This window comes from Tachysurus vachellii, chromosome 19 (assembly GCF_030014155.1).
Source record: "Tachysurus vachellii isolate PV-2020 chromosome 19, HZAU_Pvac_v1, whole genome shotgun sequence".
Classification (NCBI taxonomy): domain Eukaryota; kingdom Metazoa; phylum Chordata; class Actinopteri; order Siluriformes; family Bagridae; genus Tachysurus; species Tachysurus vachellii.
Genome location: NC_083478.1, coordinates 20200467 through 20217966, shown reverse-complemented (window position 1 = coordinate 20217966; position 17500 = coordinate 20200467). Strand labels below are relative to the sequence as shown.

Sequence of the window (17500 nt, the reverse complement as noted above, 5' to 3'; positions counted from 1 at the left end):
TTTTTCTCTTTAGGTGTTCAGAATGATCTGTGGGCTCGTTTTGTCTCGCTGCCGACTCGGGACAGAATCTGGACTCTCACAGTTACTCATAAAAGTCACAGAGATGCTCCAAATTCACGTAGGCTCTCAGTCTGAGTCCACATTTTCTGTTAATGGGTCATTTTTGTTCCCTAATCAAGCAGAGCTTTATCATAAATACTGTGAAAAATTCAAATATAAAAGGATGTCATTTTGTTTTCCTGGTCATAGTTTGATTGGTGTTTTTATTTCACTGATGTCATTGTTGTTACTGAAAACTCCTATAAACAGATAATGTCTATGAGCAGGGGTGCACAAACTTTTGACTGGCTGGTCATATGGTTTTAAAGAGTTTATAGAAAGTTTTAAATAATGCACATCAAATCAGGATAAAGACTTTGGAACTCAATACAGATGTTCAGCACATGATAAATACAAAAAAAACATAAACATTAGCATCATGTATAAAAATTCTCTCTTTTTCCAGGCTCACAGACTCCGCTGGTGATGGTACACGGCTTCGGGGGTGGCGTCGGTCTGTGGATCAGGAACCTAGACCCTTTGTGTCGATCACGTCCCATCTTCGCTTTTGACCTGCTAGGATTCGGACGCAGCTCTCACCCTCGCTTCCCGCTGGACCCCGTTCAGGCCGAGCAGCAGTCCGTCATCTCTATAGAACACTGGAGGCGGACGCTGGGCCTGGAGAAAATGATCCTATTAGGTCACAGCTTAGGAGGTTACCTGGCAACTTCATATGCCATACAGTATCCTGAGAGGTGAAAGGAAATAAATATATTATGTGTATATATATATATATATATATTTATATATCAGTCAGGCAAAAGTGACAAGAAATTAAGATATAGTGCCCTGCATAAGTAATCACCCCCTTAACTTGGACACAAAACCTACAGTGAAACATGGTGGTGGATGATGGACGGTTTTCCAGAAGTTCGTCCCTCTCACTGAGCTCATTTGACACTCTAATTGCACACCGGTTGACTCCGTTTAACTAAAACTAATTTTAAGCTTTCACAGCAACACTTTTGAACACTTACACAATCAGTTGTAGTGTAGATTTTGTGTAGATTCATGAAAACTCGGGTTCAGTTCCAAGTTGTAACACTACAAAACGCCGTTACCTTCAAGTGGGGGGGTGAATATTTATGCAAGTCATCGTATACAGTTTGTTAGTGTTATGGAGTGTGTTATTGGTGTGTGCACACTTCAGTGTCATGTGGTCTGGTGGTTTGTAGCCCCAACAAAAGAGGAAAGGAAAAAACTGAAGTAGTCGCTGTGACAGAATTTGAAATAAACCGTAACTGTAACACCTGGAAATGGTCAAAGATCACTGCGTCTTTTATTGTTCAACAATTTTAGCTCTATAAATTTCAATAAATAATGCAACCGTGTCTTTCGTTTGATTTTTTTTTTTATCTTCATTGATTAATTGATTTCGTGTCATATTAGGGTTTAAGAGAAAAGATGATTTTGAGATTTTGGCTGTAGTGCTAAGTCATATGTTGTGTTGTAGTTAGGAGGCCACACCCTACTGAATGAGACTGACAGGCATAGAAGCCACACCCCTTTTCATCTCCACCACTTCCCCCCCCCTCAGAGTTCGTCACCTGATCCTGGTGGAGCCCTGGGGTTTCGAGCCCGTGCCTCCCGGCGGGGTGGCGAGTCTTGGATTCCCACGCTGGGTGGAGATGGTCTTATCCATGGCATCGTTTTTCAACCCTTTGGCTGTTGTCCGGGCCACTGGGCCATGGGGTAAGAGGCAACGTGGTGTTCGAGATGATGGGCGAATGTGTGACGTCACAAACACAAAACACAAGCACGATAAGATCTTATTCTTTTAATGATCTTCTCATTTTATTTTACAGGTCCAAAGTTAATCAGCCGAGTTCGACCAGACTTCAAGAGGAACTTTGAGGAGATTTTTAATGATGATACCATTATGGAATACATCTATCACTGTAATGCTCAGACTCCCAGGTACTTTACTATGTTATGTCTGAGACACGACCCTGATCGATATTTTAGATTTTTTAGATTTATTTTTAGGGGCAACTTTATAGGTGAGTAAAAGAAAAAAAGTCAAAAACAAAAGACTCATTCATTCATTCATTCTCTCTCTCTCAGTGGAGAGGTCGGGTTCAGAGCCATGTCTGTCTCCCTGCTTTGGGCAAAGAGGCCCATGCTGGACCGGGTTCACCTCTTGCCCCCTGACCTCCCAGTGACCCTGGTGTATGGAGGCCAGTCATGGATGGACAGTGCGACCGGAGAGCAAGTCGCCCGGCTCAGACCCAACAGCTACACACATACAGTGGTGTGGTATAGAACAATATATACAATATATACAACATACAACAGTAGAGATTTTCTTTACCCAGAATGCACCACAAGACTTTAAATACTGAGGAATGGCTTTTGACATCAATCATAAATATTCATTTTTATTTATACACATTGTAATATTTTTAATACCATGTCTGTCTGTCTGTTTGTGTCTCTCTGTGTCTGTCTGTCTGTCTGTCTGTTTGTGTCTCTCTGTCTCTGTCTCTGTCTCTCTCTCTCTCTCTCTCTCTCTCTCTCTCTCCAGGTTGTTGAAGGATCTCCTCATCATGTTTATGCTGATAAGCCTCAAGCGTTCAATGCTGTGGTGCAGAGCATCTGTGACACTGTGGATTAACCTGTGTGTGTGTGTGTGTGTGTGTGTGTGTGTGTGTGTGTGTGTGTGTGTGTGTGAGAGAGAGAGTTTGTGTGTACTTGTACAGTTTATTACTTTAATGATCAATGTCACATTTTCCTTTTTAAATAAATCTTTATCACATGAATTCACTGATCCTTGATTTGGTTACTGTGTGTGTGTGTGTGTGTGTGTGTGTGTGTGTGTGTGTGTGTGTGTGTGTGAGACCCTTACACAATGAAGTAGTGACTCCAGTTTAGTATTTAAAGCAATGGAAAAAAATAAATCATTCTTAATGAATCAAAAAGTGAACAATGAATGAAATTCAATATCAAACACAAACGTCTGTCAAATGTTCAGAAGGATTTTACTGGATTTTCAGTGTATAAAAGTGATTATAGTGCGAATAAGGTACAGCTTTTAAATCTACACACTGTGTAATACATCAACTAAACCTCCATTAGATCGAATCGTCCATTTCCGTCTACAGAACTTGCATAAATTAAAAAACAATAAGTTAAATAAAAAGTACAACTGTATAAATATACATTATAAACAAGTGTATAATAAGGAAAAAAGGTCACATTGTCCCAGAATTTCACACACAGCGCCTCAAGACGTCGGCAGAAGAAAATAGCGGTGTGGCGTGAAATGAAAGCTCGTCTGAAGCCTTTTAGTCTCGAATACTGTTAAGCAGTACGTAAATCCACGCTATTTTAAGCAGGCGGATTAAATCAGCCGTTACAGTGACAGCTCGAGATCATCAAGAGTCTGTAAATAAACAAATCATGTAGTAGAGTTAGGGTTAACAACACGCTGGTGAGTAAGCTTTGGGCTTTGGGCCTCGGACGGAACCCTCACCAGGGAAAAATATAAGACTGCAGGATGTTTTTAAAAGAACTTTTATATTGTAAAAAAAAATATCGATAGCTGTGAGCTGTTATATAAAGAAATTTTAGACCAAAATTCTGTTAAAAAAAAAAACAAGATTCATAAAAAATCGCTTCTTTACGGGTTTCTTCTTGAAACCCTGTCTGAAAAAATCAACCATGTTCTAGATCGACGTTTTACCCCCAAGAGCTTCAATCAGCGTCATTCTGCACTACGAGATGAAGTGAAATCTTTCCCTTGTTTGAACAATATTTTAACAAACGTCCCCAAAGCTTTGAAGCCTCTAACAACACTTTGTATTTTCTAATTTGAACACAGCGCTACGGTCTATCGTTTCTGTCGTCCCCCTCGCTTCATCTTTTTTTGAGGTGATCTCATGGTGGTTTGCCTTCGTGCCCGTTTTCACTTCTCCTTAACCAAGATGTCGGCAACGCCGTGAACCTGCGTGAGCTGCTGACAGTCCAGAGCGGCGAGAAGCTTCCTCTGACCAGCCAAGGTAGGAATAAACTTCTCCGTCAGGGTGACGGTCGCCAGTCTGTCCACATCCCTGGAAGAGAAGGAAAGATTACGCTAACGTCAAACGCAAATCTGAACGATTTCAAAAACTCCTGAACATTAAAACCAGTAAATCGTATCGGTTTAAAGTCCCAATGAGGACAAAGGCAAAAAATGTACCCGTAGGAGATCTCTCTGATGTTCTGCAAGCCCAAGCCTTCGATCCTGAACTTCACGTTTTTAAGGACTTGTGGTAGCGGGTTTTTAAAGATGAGTTTAGCTGACATCACTTTACCAACTACAGCATCCCCTACAGGCTGTATAGAAAAAATACAAGCGAGTCGGTACGTAAAATGTGTTTGTTTATTTTAAAAAAAATCCCTTTTAACGAAGAAATAGCGTCTGTAAATGGAATTGGACTGCATTGTACAGTAAATGATTAAAAACTCACTTTGTTTTGTTCTGTACAGTTTGGAAAACTTTAAAAGATTAAAAAGGCTAATGGAAAAGTAAGAGACACATTTCATTATGCAGTATGAAAGACGTAAGGACTCACGGTGATGATGATGTCAGGTGTACGCAGGCGGAAGTTGAACTGGGTTGCCAGAACCTGGTTGGTCTCACTGACTCGTCCAGATAGGGTGAGCATCAGGGCCGCCTGGTCCACCAGCTCATTCTTGTACAGGTCATACGGAAGGGTCCATTCCAGGGTCTGGACTATAAAAAAAAATCAAAAGAAAATATATGATGTAGAGTCAGTATTGTACGGATACAATGGCAGCGAATGGCGAACAAAAGGACGAGTCTTTCACCTTCGTTGGGTCTGAGCTCCACCTCAGTATCAGCTTTTTTCATCACAGCCTTTTGCACACCAGTGTAGTACATGACTGCCACTTGGCTGTGAAGGATGGTACTGCGGTTGGCTGAGCTGCAGTTCTTCATGTTGATATACAGGTGTGCATCTTCTCCCATTCGAGGCCCTTCTCCTTTCATTGTGACCTCTAATGTGACGTCTTTGGTCACAGAAGCAGGGTAGATGTTAGGCTTTGACCCGTAGCGGGTGGCAGTTTCCACTGAGATTCGCTCCTGTTCAGAACCTAGTGGTAATAAAAGCAGGAGGGTGGCAAAATTTTAGCAAAGCAAATGTTGACACTATTGATGATTCTTATTTTTTGTTTGGATCCCAATATATAAAAGATAAAGGAAACACTCAATGGAAATGTGGGTTATTTTTTTAGGGGTATACATGTGCATGTGTGTGTGTGTGTTTGTATGTGTGTGAGCATGTGTTTGTGTACAGTATGTGTGTGAACATGTGTGTGTGTATATGTGTGAGTGTGTGTATGTGTGTTTGTGTGTGTGTGTGTGTGTGTATGTGTGTGTATGTGCATGTGTGTATGTGAGCGTATGTTTGTGTATATGTGTGTGTGTGTGTGAGTGTGTGTGTGTTTGTGTGTGTATATGTGTGTTTGTGTGTGTATATGTGTGTGTGTATATGTGTGTATGTGTATGAGTATGTGTGTGTGTATGTGTGTGAGCGTGTGTTTGTGTGTTTGTGTGTGTGTGTATGTGCGTGTGTGTGTGTGAGTGTATGTGTATGTGTGTGTATGTTTCTGTATGTATGTGTGTTTGTGTGTGTGTGTGTATGTGTGTGTGTATGTTTGTGTGTGTGTGTGTGTGTATGTGTGTGTGTGTGTGTGAGTGTGTGTGTGTGTGATGGAGCGGTGGGGGATTTTCTGGCATGAGTATGTTCAGGGTTTTCACCTTCTGGGTGTTTGTAGAGGTGTGTAATGTCTTCTCTCTTCTCAGATCCAACTGCCTTGGTGCTGATGCAGTGACCCACTGCGTTCTTCTCACAGTAGATCTGTGAGAAGGTGCCATCAGGGTTTCTCTGCCAGTAGATCTTATCACTGTTTACCTACAAAACACACACAGTCAGGATTAGTGGCTTTTGCTTTGAAATAAATCTTTCATATCACTGCCATTAATTCAAGTGTTTTCTAACCTCGGCAAAGACGAAGGGTGCGTCAAATTTAAGGTAGACCTGTCCATCACGGATCGCTGCCACCGAACTAGGGCCACAGCAGTACAAGCCCTGACTCGTCTCTTGAGGTGTGGAATCCACCACCTGCCAACCTCCCATGCCGACCGGCAGATCGGCCCGAGCCATCCAGCATTCGTTCCACACGTGAAAATTCCTGCAGAGAGGGAGAGAGAGAGAGAGAGAGAGAGAGAGAGGGAGAGGGGGGGGGGGGAGAAGAGAGAGAGAGAGGGAGAGAGGGGGGGAGAGAGGGGGGAGAGGGAGAGAGAAGAGAGAGAGAGAGAGAGAGAGAGAGAGAGGGAGAGAGAGCAGGAGTAAGTAAGGCTTATACATCTATTTGTGTGCAAGCTCAGACTTCACATCACTTTTCCACTAACAAAGCAGGTTTGACTTGTTGAGGTGTTAGTAGTTGCTTTGGTTACATAATGATGTTTAGTCCTAACATTGAACAACAACCTTTTCCCCACTACTCGTTATCTTGGTGAAAAATGGAAAAAGCTTGATGTTGATTGATTGACAGATTGATTGCTGTATTCTATACTGTCTGTGGGACCAAAAGCACAACAAGAAAAAAAATAATAATAATTACCAGGAACTTTGGCGTGAATGTTTTATACCAAATGTTCATGGATTATGGTTGCTATAGGAACACTGGAATGTGGCATAAAGTTTTTCCACTGAACATTTCTCTAGTTGTAGAGATGTGTTGTGACTTGTATCAAAATTCATAACTGCTGTGGAACATGGAAATTTCATAAAGGTGTGTGTGTGTGTGTGTGTGTGTGTGTGTGTGTGTGTGTGTGTGTGGGTGGGTGGGTGTGGGTGTGTGGGTGTGTGGGTGTGTGTGTGTGTGGGTGTGTGTGTGTGTGTGGGTGTGTGTGTGTGGGTGTGTGTTTTCAGTACCAGACAGAATCACTGTTGAGTTCTAAAATGGGCTCCATGTTCTCGTCCAGATACACGTCATTGGTCAGGGAGACGTCAGTGTCGTGGGCGGAGTCGAAGTTCGTGACGCTGCGCGTGGGGATTCCTAAACACCTGAGAACTGAGAAAAACACATACTGAAACAAGATGAAGATGGAAATAACAGTGTTTTTGTTTTTTTTTTTACAATGCAAAATGACAACTATTTAAGCAGCAGCACCCAACATATATCCAAAACACACACACACACACACACACACACACACACACACACACACACACACACACACACACACAGACACTGTCTTCTCAGGTATCAGCCTTACCTGTAGTGGTGACACCTGAGAAGACCCAGCACTGGCCGTATTTGACAGGCAAGCCTCCGCTGCTGTGGTACTGCTTCAGGATGTCGACACTGCCGCTCCATGCCGTCGGAGACGTCCCGTCTGCGTAGTTGCCGGACCAGTTGCCTTCCAGGACGCCTTGGTCATCAGGAGTATTGATCTTGTTGCAAGAAAACCATCAATCAGATCTTACCATCATATACACAACTGGTACTGGACCCTCAGCGAGTCTAGAGTCTAATTTTGCTATTATTTGTTGCTTTTATTATTTGTTTTCAGGAACTAAAATTCTCCGAAGTCTATTTCCGTCGTTCAGCCACGCGTGTGTTCAACCTGCTGCTTAAAAATAACTTACAAATGACTCAGTTCCTCTTCTACCCCTGGTTTCTTTAACATTTTGGAGTCATGCATTGCTGCATATGGAAATGAAGCCGAATACAGTATGTAATACACAAGGAACTGAACATGACTGACTGCAAGCTGCAACATCAGCTTTCCAATAAAATGTATTCTTTTTACACCACAGCAATTTTCCAAGACTAACAATTTTATTAAAGTGCAATATCATACTATTTTATCCCTTTATAGTTACAGCTAATATTCTGGAATGTTTGCAAACTAAATCACTTTAAATGATAAGATTATAAAAGTATAAAGCTCTACTTGCAGATGTCAAATGTGAGTTGAAAGTTTCCGACCAATCAGATTTGAGAATTCACCAACGCGTCAGTATAAGTCACGTGCTTCTAAGTGAACGTGTATTTACTAACATTTGTAATAACTTTTTTTAGCTACTCACCATCGCTGACACGAGTCTGCTGACGGTAACAGGGTCTCCCCACCCAGACGCAGGGGTTCGACTCTTCTCTAGTACAAACAGACACGCCGCCAGAACTCCATCAGAAAACTGCACAAAAGATGAATCACACTTAGGCAAGGCAAGTTTATTTGTATACACATTTCATACACAGAGGTCATTCAAAGTGCTTTACATAGAAATTAGAAAACAGTTTATAAGAGAGAAAAAAATATATATGTAAAAATAAGAGACACGATAAAATCATAATAAAAACAAAGAACAATTAAAGAAAATAAATGTGATTTCAATAAAAACAGTTATGTTAAAAAGAATAAAACAGGAGTAAAAGTGTTTTGGATAAAAAGTGCAGTCAGTGTGACGCAGCACAGTGATCATTTAGTAAATACAGAGTTAAACAGATGTGTTTTTAATCTTGATGTAAAAGTGTCTACTGTTGAAGCACATCTGATCTCTTCTGGAAGCTGATTCCAGCTATAGGTGGCGTAATAACTAAAAGCTGACGCACCTTGTTTTGAGTGAACCCTCGGTATCTCTAACTGACCTGATCCTAATGATCTGAGTACAGTAGTCTGCTTGGTTTCTATTCAGTTAGCATATCTGTCATGTATTTCGTTCCTAAGCCATGAAGTGATTTATAAACGAGTAACAATACTTTAAAATCTATTCTAAATCTAACTGGAAGCCAGTGTAAGGACCTGAGGACTGGAGTGATTTGCTCAGATCTTTTGGTTCTGGTCAGAATTCTGGCAGCAGCGTTCTGTATGAGCTGCAGCTGTCTAATGGTCTTTTTGGGATCCCAGTAAGGAGTCCATTGCAATAATCCACCCTGCTGGTGATGAAAGCATGAACAAGTTTCTCTAAGTCCTGTCTTGAGACAAAACATCTAATTCTGGCTATATTTCTGAGATGGTAGTAAGCTGATTTGCTTACAGTCACACTGATGTACGCCAAATTTTTTTCAGCCTTTACATACAACTTTAACACCGTAATGTTCCTCGGCACCTGATTGGCTGATTAAAATCTCTAAACAAATCCCAGAATAGTTTTCCCCAGCTGATGAAGCTCATGGATATGCATCTGCAACCTCTGAAAGTACTTCACCGGGAAAAGTACCACCTAGTACTACTTGTGATTTTGGCATCATTCTCCTTATCAGTTAGATCCTGGCTGTAACCTGTATCCTAACGCACTTCTTCTTCGTTTTCTGTTAGGATAAATTTCCGGAGGTTGTTACAGAAACTCAGGGCTCCGGCAAATTCGCTTAGATTTTACTTTGAAAAGAAACAAATGAAATTGTGGCAAAGGAGCTTTTATTATGACACATATCGTCGCTGTCGGGCGGAAACCTCGTATGTCCAAATTTGGTCATTTTCATATTTTTTCACATATCGATGCTATTGGTCAGTCCCCACGTGGGTCTGTTATTTTTACAAGTTATTAACCAATCTAAAGTCTTGAAAATAGCTTGAGCACAAATCTCATAACTCCTTTGGACACTTCAACTGTCCACCTCTTCCTCACTCCGTGGGAGAGCTTCACTTCATATTTCTCCTCAAGAAGAGTCGCAACGAATCAACACGTCTTCTGAGGTAAATGTCTTCAAAACACTGGGCTCAAAGAAAAAAAATCTTGACCCCCGCTAGTTCTGGTGCTCGTCTGAGGACAGGAATTTAGCGCAAGACAATCCACTGCAACACGGACTAAACCCTGTGTACTGCAGATAAGGTACTGCGTTTTTTGAATTTTCTGAAAAATAACGGTTTTGGAGATACGAGGATTCCGTCTGACAGCGACGATATACATTACATCAGAAGGCTTTTCTTTGCATATCCCAACTGAGGAGGTTGGGATCAGAGTGCGGGAGCAGCTATGATACAGCGCCAATGGAGCAGGAAGGGTTATGGGACTTACCCAACAGTGGCAGCTTGGCAGTGCAGAGGCTTGGCCTCTGACCTTCCGATCAACAACCCAGAGCCTTAACCATTTGCCCCATAGGTCATACCAAAAGCTACTGGATATTTTCTGGGAACTTTATCTTAGAGGTGGTTGGGAATGATGGTCTTAATACCTGTCCAAAGTTCCAGGTTCTTTCTCCAATCTGAGACGCCGTACCGTAGTAGATCCTCCCCACGTCGTTCAGAACGTATTCTTTCCTCTCCTCCTCATCATCCATATACACCGAATCATCTGAGGAAGAGAGAGAGCGAGAGAGAGAGAGAGAGAGAGAGAGAGAGAGAGAGAGAGAGAGAGAGAGAGAGAGAGAAAGAGAGTAAATAATGAATTTCTGATATTTTGAATACATTTGAATAGGAAGTTTTAGATGTTTAGATGTTTAGATGTTTAGATCTTTCTCTCCCAGCACTTACCTTCACACCAGGGGTTAAAAAGCATGTAGATGTCGTTTTCAGGTTTATACGCTGAAGTGCTGTTCCCATCGGGCGTCTGAGTTACAACAGCGAGCTTGTATTGACCAATGGGAGCAGTGGGCAGGGAGTTGACGGATAGTTTGATTTTGTTGCCATTCTTCTCGACGATCTTGGCTTCCCAGCAATCGTCCTGCAAATCGTCGACTAGAGGAACGGTCACTAGGGTGCCCTTTGATACCATTGGGTTAGAACCTGAAACACACACACATATGCAGAAAAGTTAACCAAACTTGCCTAGGAACTAAATCTTATCATCACTACACTTTTGTTTATCCTCAATAACACAAATAAAAGAGATCTAGCAGGAGAAAACTAGATGATCTAGATATATGACACATACTGTATATCTGTGAGACCAGAGATAACACGCCTGCCGAACCTGTCTCAACAAGGAGAGCTTAAGAATACAAACATGTCTAACTCTCGCATTCATTTCCCACCCCCATGAACTGCACCCCTTTGGGTTTTTCTCTGAGACACACACCACACACACACCACACACACCACACCTACAAATACAATAAACATTAAAAAGGTGGAACAATGGGAATGGAGGAAAAATTATACACAACACTCACTCCTGCAGTTCATTATCGATTCCTTCCATAGATTATCTGTTCATTTAAAAATACCGCACACACACACACACACACACACACACACACACACACACACACACACACACACACACACACACACACACACACATTGTCCCAGGGACAAAAGGAGGAAAGGGTGGTGGAAATTTCTAATCTAAAGATGTTTATAAGGCCTTGTCTTGTCCTTCTATGCTTTTCCCTTGTAGCTGATGTGGCTACAAACTGTCATTGCCATCGGTTGTTTTCTTAGATTATGACGAGGGCAGAGGGGACTGGAGACGAGTTGTCGGGAATTAGACATAAACAGCTTCCAGTAAACCTTCTAGCAGACCTTGGCAGATCCAGATTAACATGATCAGGAGATGAGCATGCAATGATTTTGAGCCAATGATCGATGACGTCTTCTTTGTTTGAATTCTGTCTAGAACATTTTGACGTAATCAATGGCCGTGGCCCTTCCTCTCTCAGACTACACAAGGAGTGTGGGGTCCTGCTACCTACGCAGCTCTTGCACGTGACAACCAGTGTGATACTTTATTCTTTAATTCTCTTAAACCTCAAAACTTCCTCAACACTATCCTTTTGAGGACCTTCTATTGACAACAAGATGCCACTGCTGGGCCCTTGAGCACGGCCCTTAAACCTCAACTGCTCAGATGTACAGTATAAATGTAAGTCTTCCAAATTTCGTAAATCTCAAAGTAAATGTTGCCATGACAACAGGCAAAAATCGGAGCCTTGTATCCGCATATATTCACAGTAGAGACACGTCACATTTTATCCACTTATAGTCAAGAAATAAGTGTCTTTAATAAATAAATGCTGGTTTTGGTGAAATAAACACTTTGGGCTGTTGACTTGGTTGTAGTTATGAGTATTCATTCATTCATTCTTTTTCTACCGCTTATCCGAACTACCTCAGGTCACGGGGAGCCTGTGCCTATCTCAGGCGTCATCAGGCATCAAAGCAGGATACACCCTGGACGGAGTGCCAACCCATCGCAGGGCACACACACACTCTCTCATTCACTCACGCACTCACACACTACGGACAATTTTCCAGAGATGCCAATCAACCTACCATGCATGTCTTTGGACCGGGGGAGGAAACCGGAGTACCCGGAGGAAACCCCCGAGGCACGGGGAGAACATACAAACTCCACACACACAAGGTGGAGGCGGGAATCGAACCCACAACCCTGGAGGTGTGAGGCGAACGCGCTGACCACTAAGTCACCGTGTCCCCAATTTGAGTATTTAAACACAGAATATTACAATAACAAGTTTGAATCCATGACTACTAATCGTGATTAGCTGGGACTAATCATCTTTAGCAGTCTGTAAAACAGGAACACTGACTGATTAACGGCTGATTGTCGACTAATAAAACTCACCAAGTTTGAGCTCGAGGTGCAGTTTGTCAGTTTTGGGGTTGAAAGGTCGTGAGAGCTCAATCCACATCTGAAACCTCTGCCCTCTGCGGATGATGAGGTTGTCGCTATGGTAACGTTCCGTGTGATGATTCACTCGGTTTTCACCTTTTTTGGATTTGATGAGGTCTATGGAGCACACTGATAACAGAGTTTCTGAGAGATAGAGGGAGAGAGATGGAGATAGAGAGAGAGAAAGAGAAATAGAGAGTCTTTTATATCTAATGAGAAGGGATATAAAGTGGTGTAAATTTCATCTCCCATCGTCCACCGCATTCAGCACCTTACCATTTATCTTAGGAGGTTCCTCTGGCTGATTTCCTCCAGGATTGTCTGGCATGCCAGTGAGCTCCACAGAGTCCTTTTGGGCTGGTCGTAAGCAGCACGGACATATTTTACGGAACCACCATCGATACACCCCTTCCTTTTTCTCAGTGTTATTCTCAGGCACCAGATCCTCCTCCTTCTCTGGTTCCTCGTACCACAGCGTAGCGTTCGGATAGCGACCGACCCGGTTATTGGATGTTTCCCCCGGCATCCTGAAGCACAGAAAATATAAGTGAGAGAAAAAAAAAACCCATGATATACATCCATGATGTGGCTCTCTGACCATCCTGTGAGTGAAGATAGGAATTTTCTACTCATTAACATGGAGCTGTTGAGGCAGCGAGGTTAAGGTGAGGTTGAGTTTGAGGTCACGTCAGTCACATGTCTGCTGTCATTTATTATGAAGTGTCAAGATACTATGAGAGTTGAGCAACATTTCACAATGGAGAAATCCAAACACAACACTCATCATGTTTAAATGATGACACCGACAGGTTTCTCATCACTAACGCCAAACAGCGCTGTCACTTTCTGGAGACTTTTAGCTTTCAGCAGTGTCTCTCATGTTGGGGAGGAGAAAGAAAGGCTTTCAAGCAAACAAATCAAATAAAAACTCTTTTGTCACATGTTTCTACTTGGTTACAGGAATGTGGATCTTATGACTGCAAAGAGCCTGAAGGCAAAAAGATAAATGTTCAGCAATGTTACACAAAATTCCTCATTTTATACCTTCTTATCTTTCGGACTCGAACACAAAAGATCATTATTTCTTAATAAGATCGCTGACATGTTTGGGATGCCGGACATTTTATTACTCCGTTCTCAAATTCTTTTAAGCACAAAAATCCAGTATTTTCACTCACTCACTCATTTTCTACCGCTTATCCGAACTACCTCGGGTCACGGGGAGCCTGTGCCTATCTCAGGCGTCGTCGGGCATCAAGGCAGGATACACCCTGGACAGAGTGCCAACCCATCGCAGGGCACACACACACTCTCATTCACTCACACAATCGGGACAATTTTCCAGAGATGCCAGTCAACCTACCATGCATGTCTTTGGACCGGGGGAGGAAACCGGAGTACCCGGAGGAAACCCCCGAAGGCACGGGGAGAACATGCAAACTCCACACACACAAGGTGGAGGCGGGAATCGAACCCCGACCCTGGAGGTGTGAGGCAAACGTGCTAACCACTAAGCCACCGTGCCCCCCCTAGTATTTTCATTTTCATTTTCATTTTTTTAATTACCTTTGTATATTATTTGCTGGAACACTGTGATGAATCAGGATTTTGTGACGACGAGGTCGGAGTAATTTAGAAAGTATTCAAAATAGTCACGCCTTTTTACATTACAGAACAACCAAAAGAACAACCTGGTTAGCATAGCTAACGTCCTTAGTAGCTAATCCTCTGATTATGTTCGTGGGAAAATAAACAGCTTTAGCTTTTGTTAGTCTTAGAGATTTAGAATTTTGGGATGGTTTACGTCGGTCTAATGATATATTATATAATTTCCCCAAATTTCCTACGTGTGAATGTGCATGCACGGTGATGGACAGGTGTATTCTCGCCTCCTGTGGAGAATTCCTCGGATAGACTCCAATGATCACCAGGAAAAAAAACCTCTTAGTGAAAGCGAGTGACAAAAATCCAGCTCCAAGTCATGGTTTTATCTCAATGCTAATTAAATTGCATTAATACGCAAATTCAATCATATTAATATGCAAATTTACACAAATCTGTACACCAGATATTGCAGATCATCTGAAACGAATAAAGGAATTAAAGGAGTCTCCAGGATCAGTGCTCTCAGGAAGACAGAGGAGTTTTATTAACTTGTGGAAGTTAGTTAACATTAGATATAATTATAAATCGATAAAAAGTTCTTTATTTGTTGGCATATTTAGTGGTAGAAGAGAAAGAAACCACTTTCTAATGTGTTGCTCTAGGAAAATCAACTGTAACTCGTCACACCACCCCGTCAGTAATTATTCATCTGTAACAGCATGCGTGGAGTTTATTATTCTTCACTTATAATCTAATCCTGATGCACAGAGAAGGTACAGACTGGCTGTGCATGGTGTAAGATAATCTAATAAACTGGATAAACACACACACACACACACACACACACACACACACACACACACATACACACACACATACACAGGAGTAAACATGAGCTCCTACTGTACCTGTGTGTTGTTCTGCGTCTCAGTGTCTAATTGTATTCACTGTGTTTCTCACTGCCTTCCTCTGCTGGTGCTGCCTGCTTTACTTGTGCCGTCACTTACACACCTGGAAATATTTATAGTCACACACACACCCAAACACACACACATTCACTCCTTCTGTACAACAGCCACACACACTCTTAAGCCTGTTACATAATGGGTGCGATCTTTACTTTAAAAAAAAAAAAAAAGCCAGAGCAGAAACACAGAACCATAAAGACGTTGATTCGTTTATAATATATATTATAATTAATCTTAATAAATAGGATAATATAAAATATAAATAAATTAATATAAGTTATATGAATTTGCTTACACATTTTTTTATTTTAATAATATATTACATTATATATGAATAAATAATTGTAAGTAAATAGTAAAACAATAATTTCTCTATTTTGGCATTTATTAGCTGCATATGTTTGCTGGGTTTATTATATATTTCTTTTATACTTTATTTATTTATTTGTTAAATCTTCCTATGATTATATCTTTGCTTATATTTTATTTTATTTTGAATCTTTATATTTAATTTTATTTCTTGCTACTCGGTTGTACAGAACTTTGAGTTTCCACATGTATGAAAAGTGAATTATTATTATTATTATTATTATTATTATTATTATTATTGTTGTTGTTGTTGTTGTTGTTTTTGTTGTTGTTATTGTTGTTGTTTTCGTTATTATAACAGCTTATAACTTATTTATTGTTACATTTTTTTGGTTTACATATTCAAAAATTGCACGTCTCTGTGTGTTTATTTTATCTTTATGACTACAAATGATCCTATTCTGTTTTTTTCTGACCCCCAATGATTCCTTAAATAACTAGAACACACCGACTCTCCTCTGGCAGGTTTTAACAGCATAACAAGACTCCAGTAAGAAAAAAGTTTACAAAGAGGGGGGCACGATGGCTTAGTGGTTAACACATTCGCCTCACACCTCCAGGGTTGGGGGTTCGAGTCCCGCCTCCACCTTGTGTGTGTGGAGTTTGCATGTTCTCCTCGTGCCTCGGGGGTTTCCTCCGGGTACTCCGGTTTCCTCCCCCGGTCCAAAGACATGCATGGTAGGTTGATTGGCATCTCTGGAAAATTGTCCGTAGTGTGTGATTGTGTGAGTGAATGAGAGTGTGTGTGTGTGTGTGCCCTGTGATGGGTTGGCACTCCGTCCAGGGTGTATCCTGCCTTGATGCCCGATGACGCCTGAGATAGGCACAGGCTCCCCGTGACCCGAGGTAGTTCGGATAAGCGGTAGAAAATGAATGAATGAATGAATGTTAAAGAGTCAACTCAATGTTAAAGAGTCAACTCAAAGATTCGACTCTTTTTTTTTGCAAAATGTTTTCATTCCATTGGTGTAACAGAACGCCAAAGCTTACACACACACCTCAACATACCACACAGAAAAACACACCAACACACACACACCCGGACATTACACACATACACACACCCCAACATTACACACTCACACACACACCCCAACATACCATACAGATACACACACACAAACACACGCCCCAACATTAAGGAAAACTGCACAAGTTATTTGAAACCAGTGAGACTAATTAAAACTTATAAACTTAGAATAACCTAAAGTGTCATTTCTAGAGGGAGGACGGCATGGATGCTGCTAAAAATAAAAATAAAGATGTGAGGGGGAAAAACTTTAAAAATAAGCTTTATATACAAGTCACACACACACACACATACACACACACACGCACACACACAGAGACACGCACACAAATGCATACACACACATACACACACACAGACACACACACACACACAGAGACACACACACATGCATACACACACACACACACAGAGAGACACACACGCAAACACACACACATGCACATTCACACACACACGCACACACACAGACACACACACACAGAGACACACCCACAGACACACACACATGCATACACACACACACACACGCATACACACACACACACACGCATACACACACACACACACACACACACAGAGAGACACACACGCAAACACACACACATGCACATGCACACACACACAGACACACACACACACAGAGACACACCCACAGACACACACATGCATACACACACACACACACACACATGTACATGCACACACACGCACACACACACAGACACACACACAGACACACACACACCACTGTATTGCATGTTTTTGTGTATTTTGTCATCCTTGTTTTCAGGTGGGGCTTCATAAAAATATTTTTTCAGATTTAAGCTCCTAAAAGC

At 41.6% G+C, this 17500-nt stretch overlaps 2 protein-coding genes across 2 annotated transcripts in view; one reads left to right on the top strand and one right to left on the bottom strand.

Annotated features, from left to right (window-relative positions):
* Positions 1-2858, top strand: part of LOC132862016 ((Lyso)-N-acylphosphatidylethanolamine lipase-like) — a 3931-nt gene extending 1073 nt beyond the window's left edge. The window contains exons 3-8 of the mRNA XM_060893829.1: positions 14-118; positions 506-794; positions 1637-1791; positions 1905-2016; positions 2164-2350; positions 2624-2858. Of these exons, the coding sequence (XP_060749812.1) occupies positions 14-118; positions 506-794; positions 1637-1791; positions 1905-2016; positions 2164-2350; positions 2624-2713 (938 nt within the window). The 3' untranslated portion in view covers positions 2714-2858. The remainder of the gene's footprint in view (positions 1-13; positions 119-505; positions 795-1636; positions 1792-1904; positions 2017-2163; positions 2351-2623) is intronic.
* Positions 2859-3054: 196 nt separating this feature from the next.
* LOC132862014 (protein-glutamine gamma-glutamyltransferase K-like) lies at positions 3055-15313 on the bottom strand. The gene is made up of 14 exons (XM_060893827.1): positions 15203-15313; positions 12966-13216; positions 12642-12833; positions 10589-10840; positions 10291-10409; positions 8202-8309; positions 7385-7562; positions 7041-7179; positions 6102-6294; positions 5861-6014; positions 4909-5193; positions 4653-4813; positions 4277-4413; positions 3055-4148 (listed from the first exon to the last, which is right to left on the bottom strand). Exons 2-14 carry the CDS (start codon positions 13213-13215, stop codon positions 4004-4006), a joined length of 2313 nt encoding a protein of 770 aa, XP_060749810.1. The 5' UTR covers position 13216; positions 15203-15313; the 3' UTR covers positions 3055-4003.
* Between the last annotated feature and the right edge of the window lie 2187 nt (positions 15314-17500).

Bases quoted from the DNA above. Each gene is read 5' to 3' on its own strand.
- LOC132862014 (XM_060893827.1), bottom strand. From the start codon at position 13,215: ATGCCGGGGGAAACATCCAATAACCGGGTCGGTCGCTATCCGAACGCT. The intron at 10,410-10,588 runs GTAAGTGCTGGG...TCTCTTCCTCAG, and splicing joins TTTTAACCCCTGGTGTGAAG to ATGATTCGGTGTATATGGAT. The intron at 6,015-6,101 runs GTTAGAAAACAC...TGTGTTTTGTAG, and splicing joins CACCCTTCGTCTTTGCCGAG to GTAAACAGTGATAAGATCTA.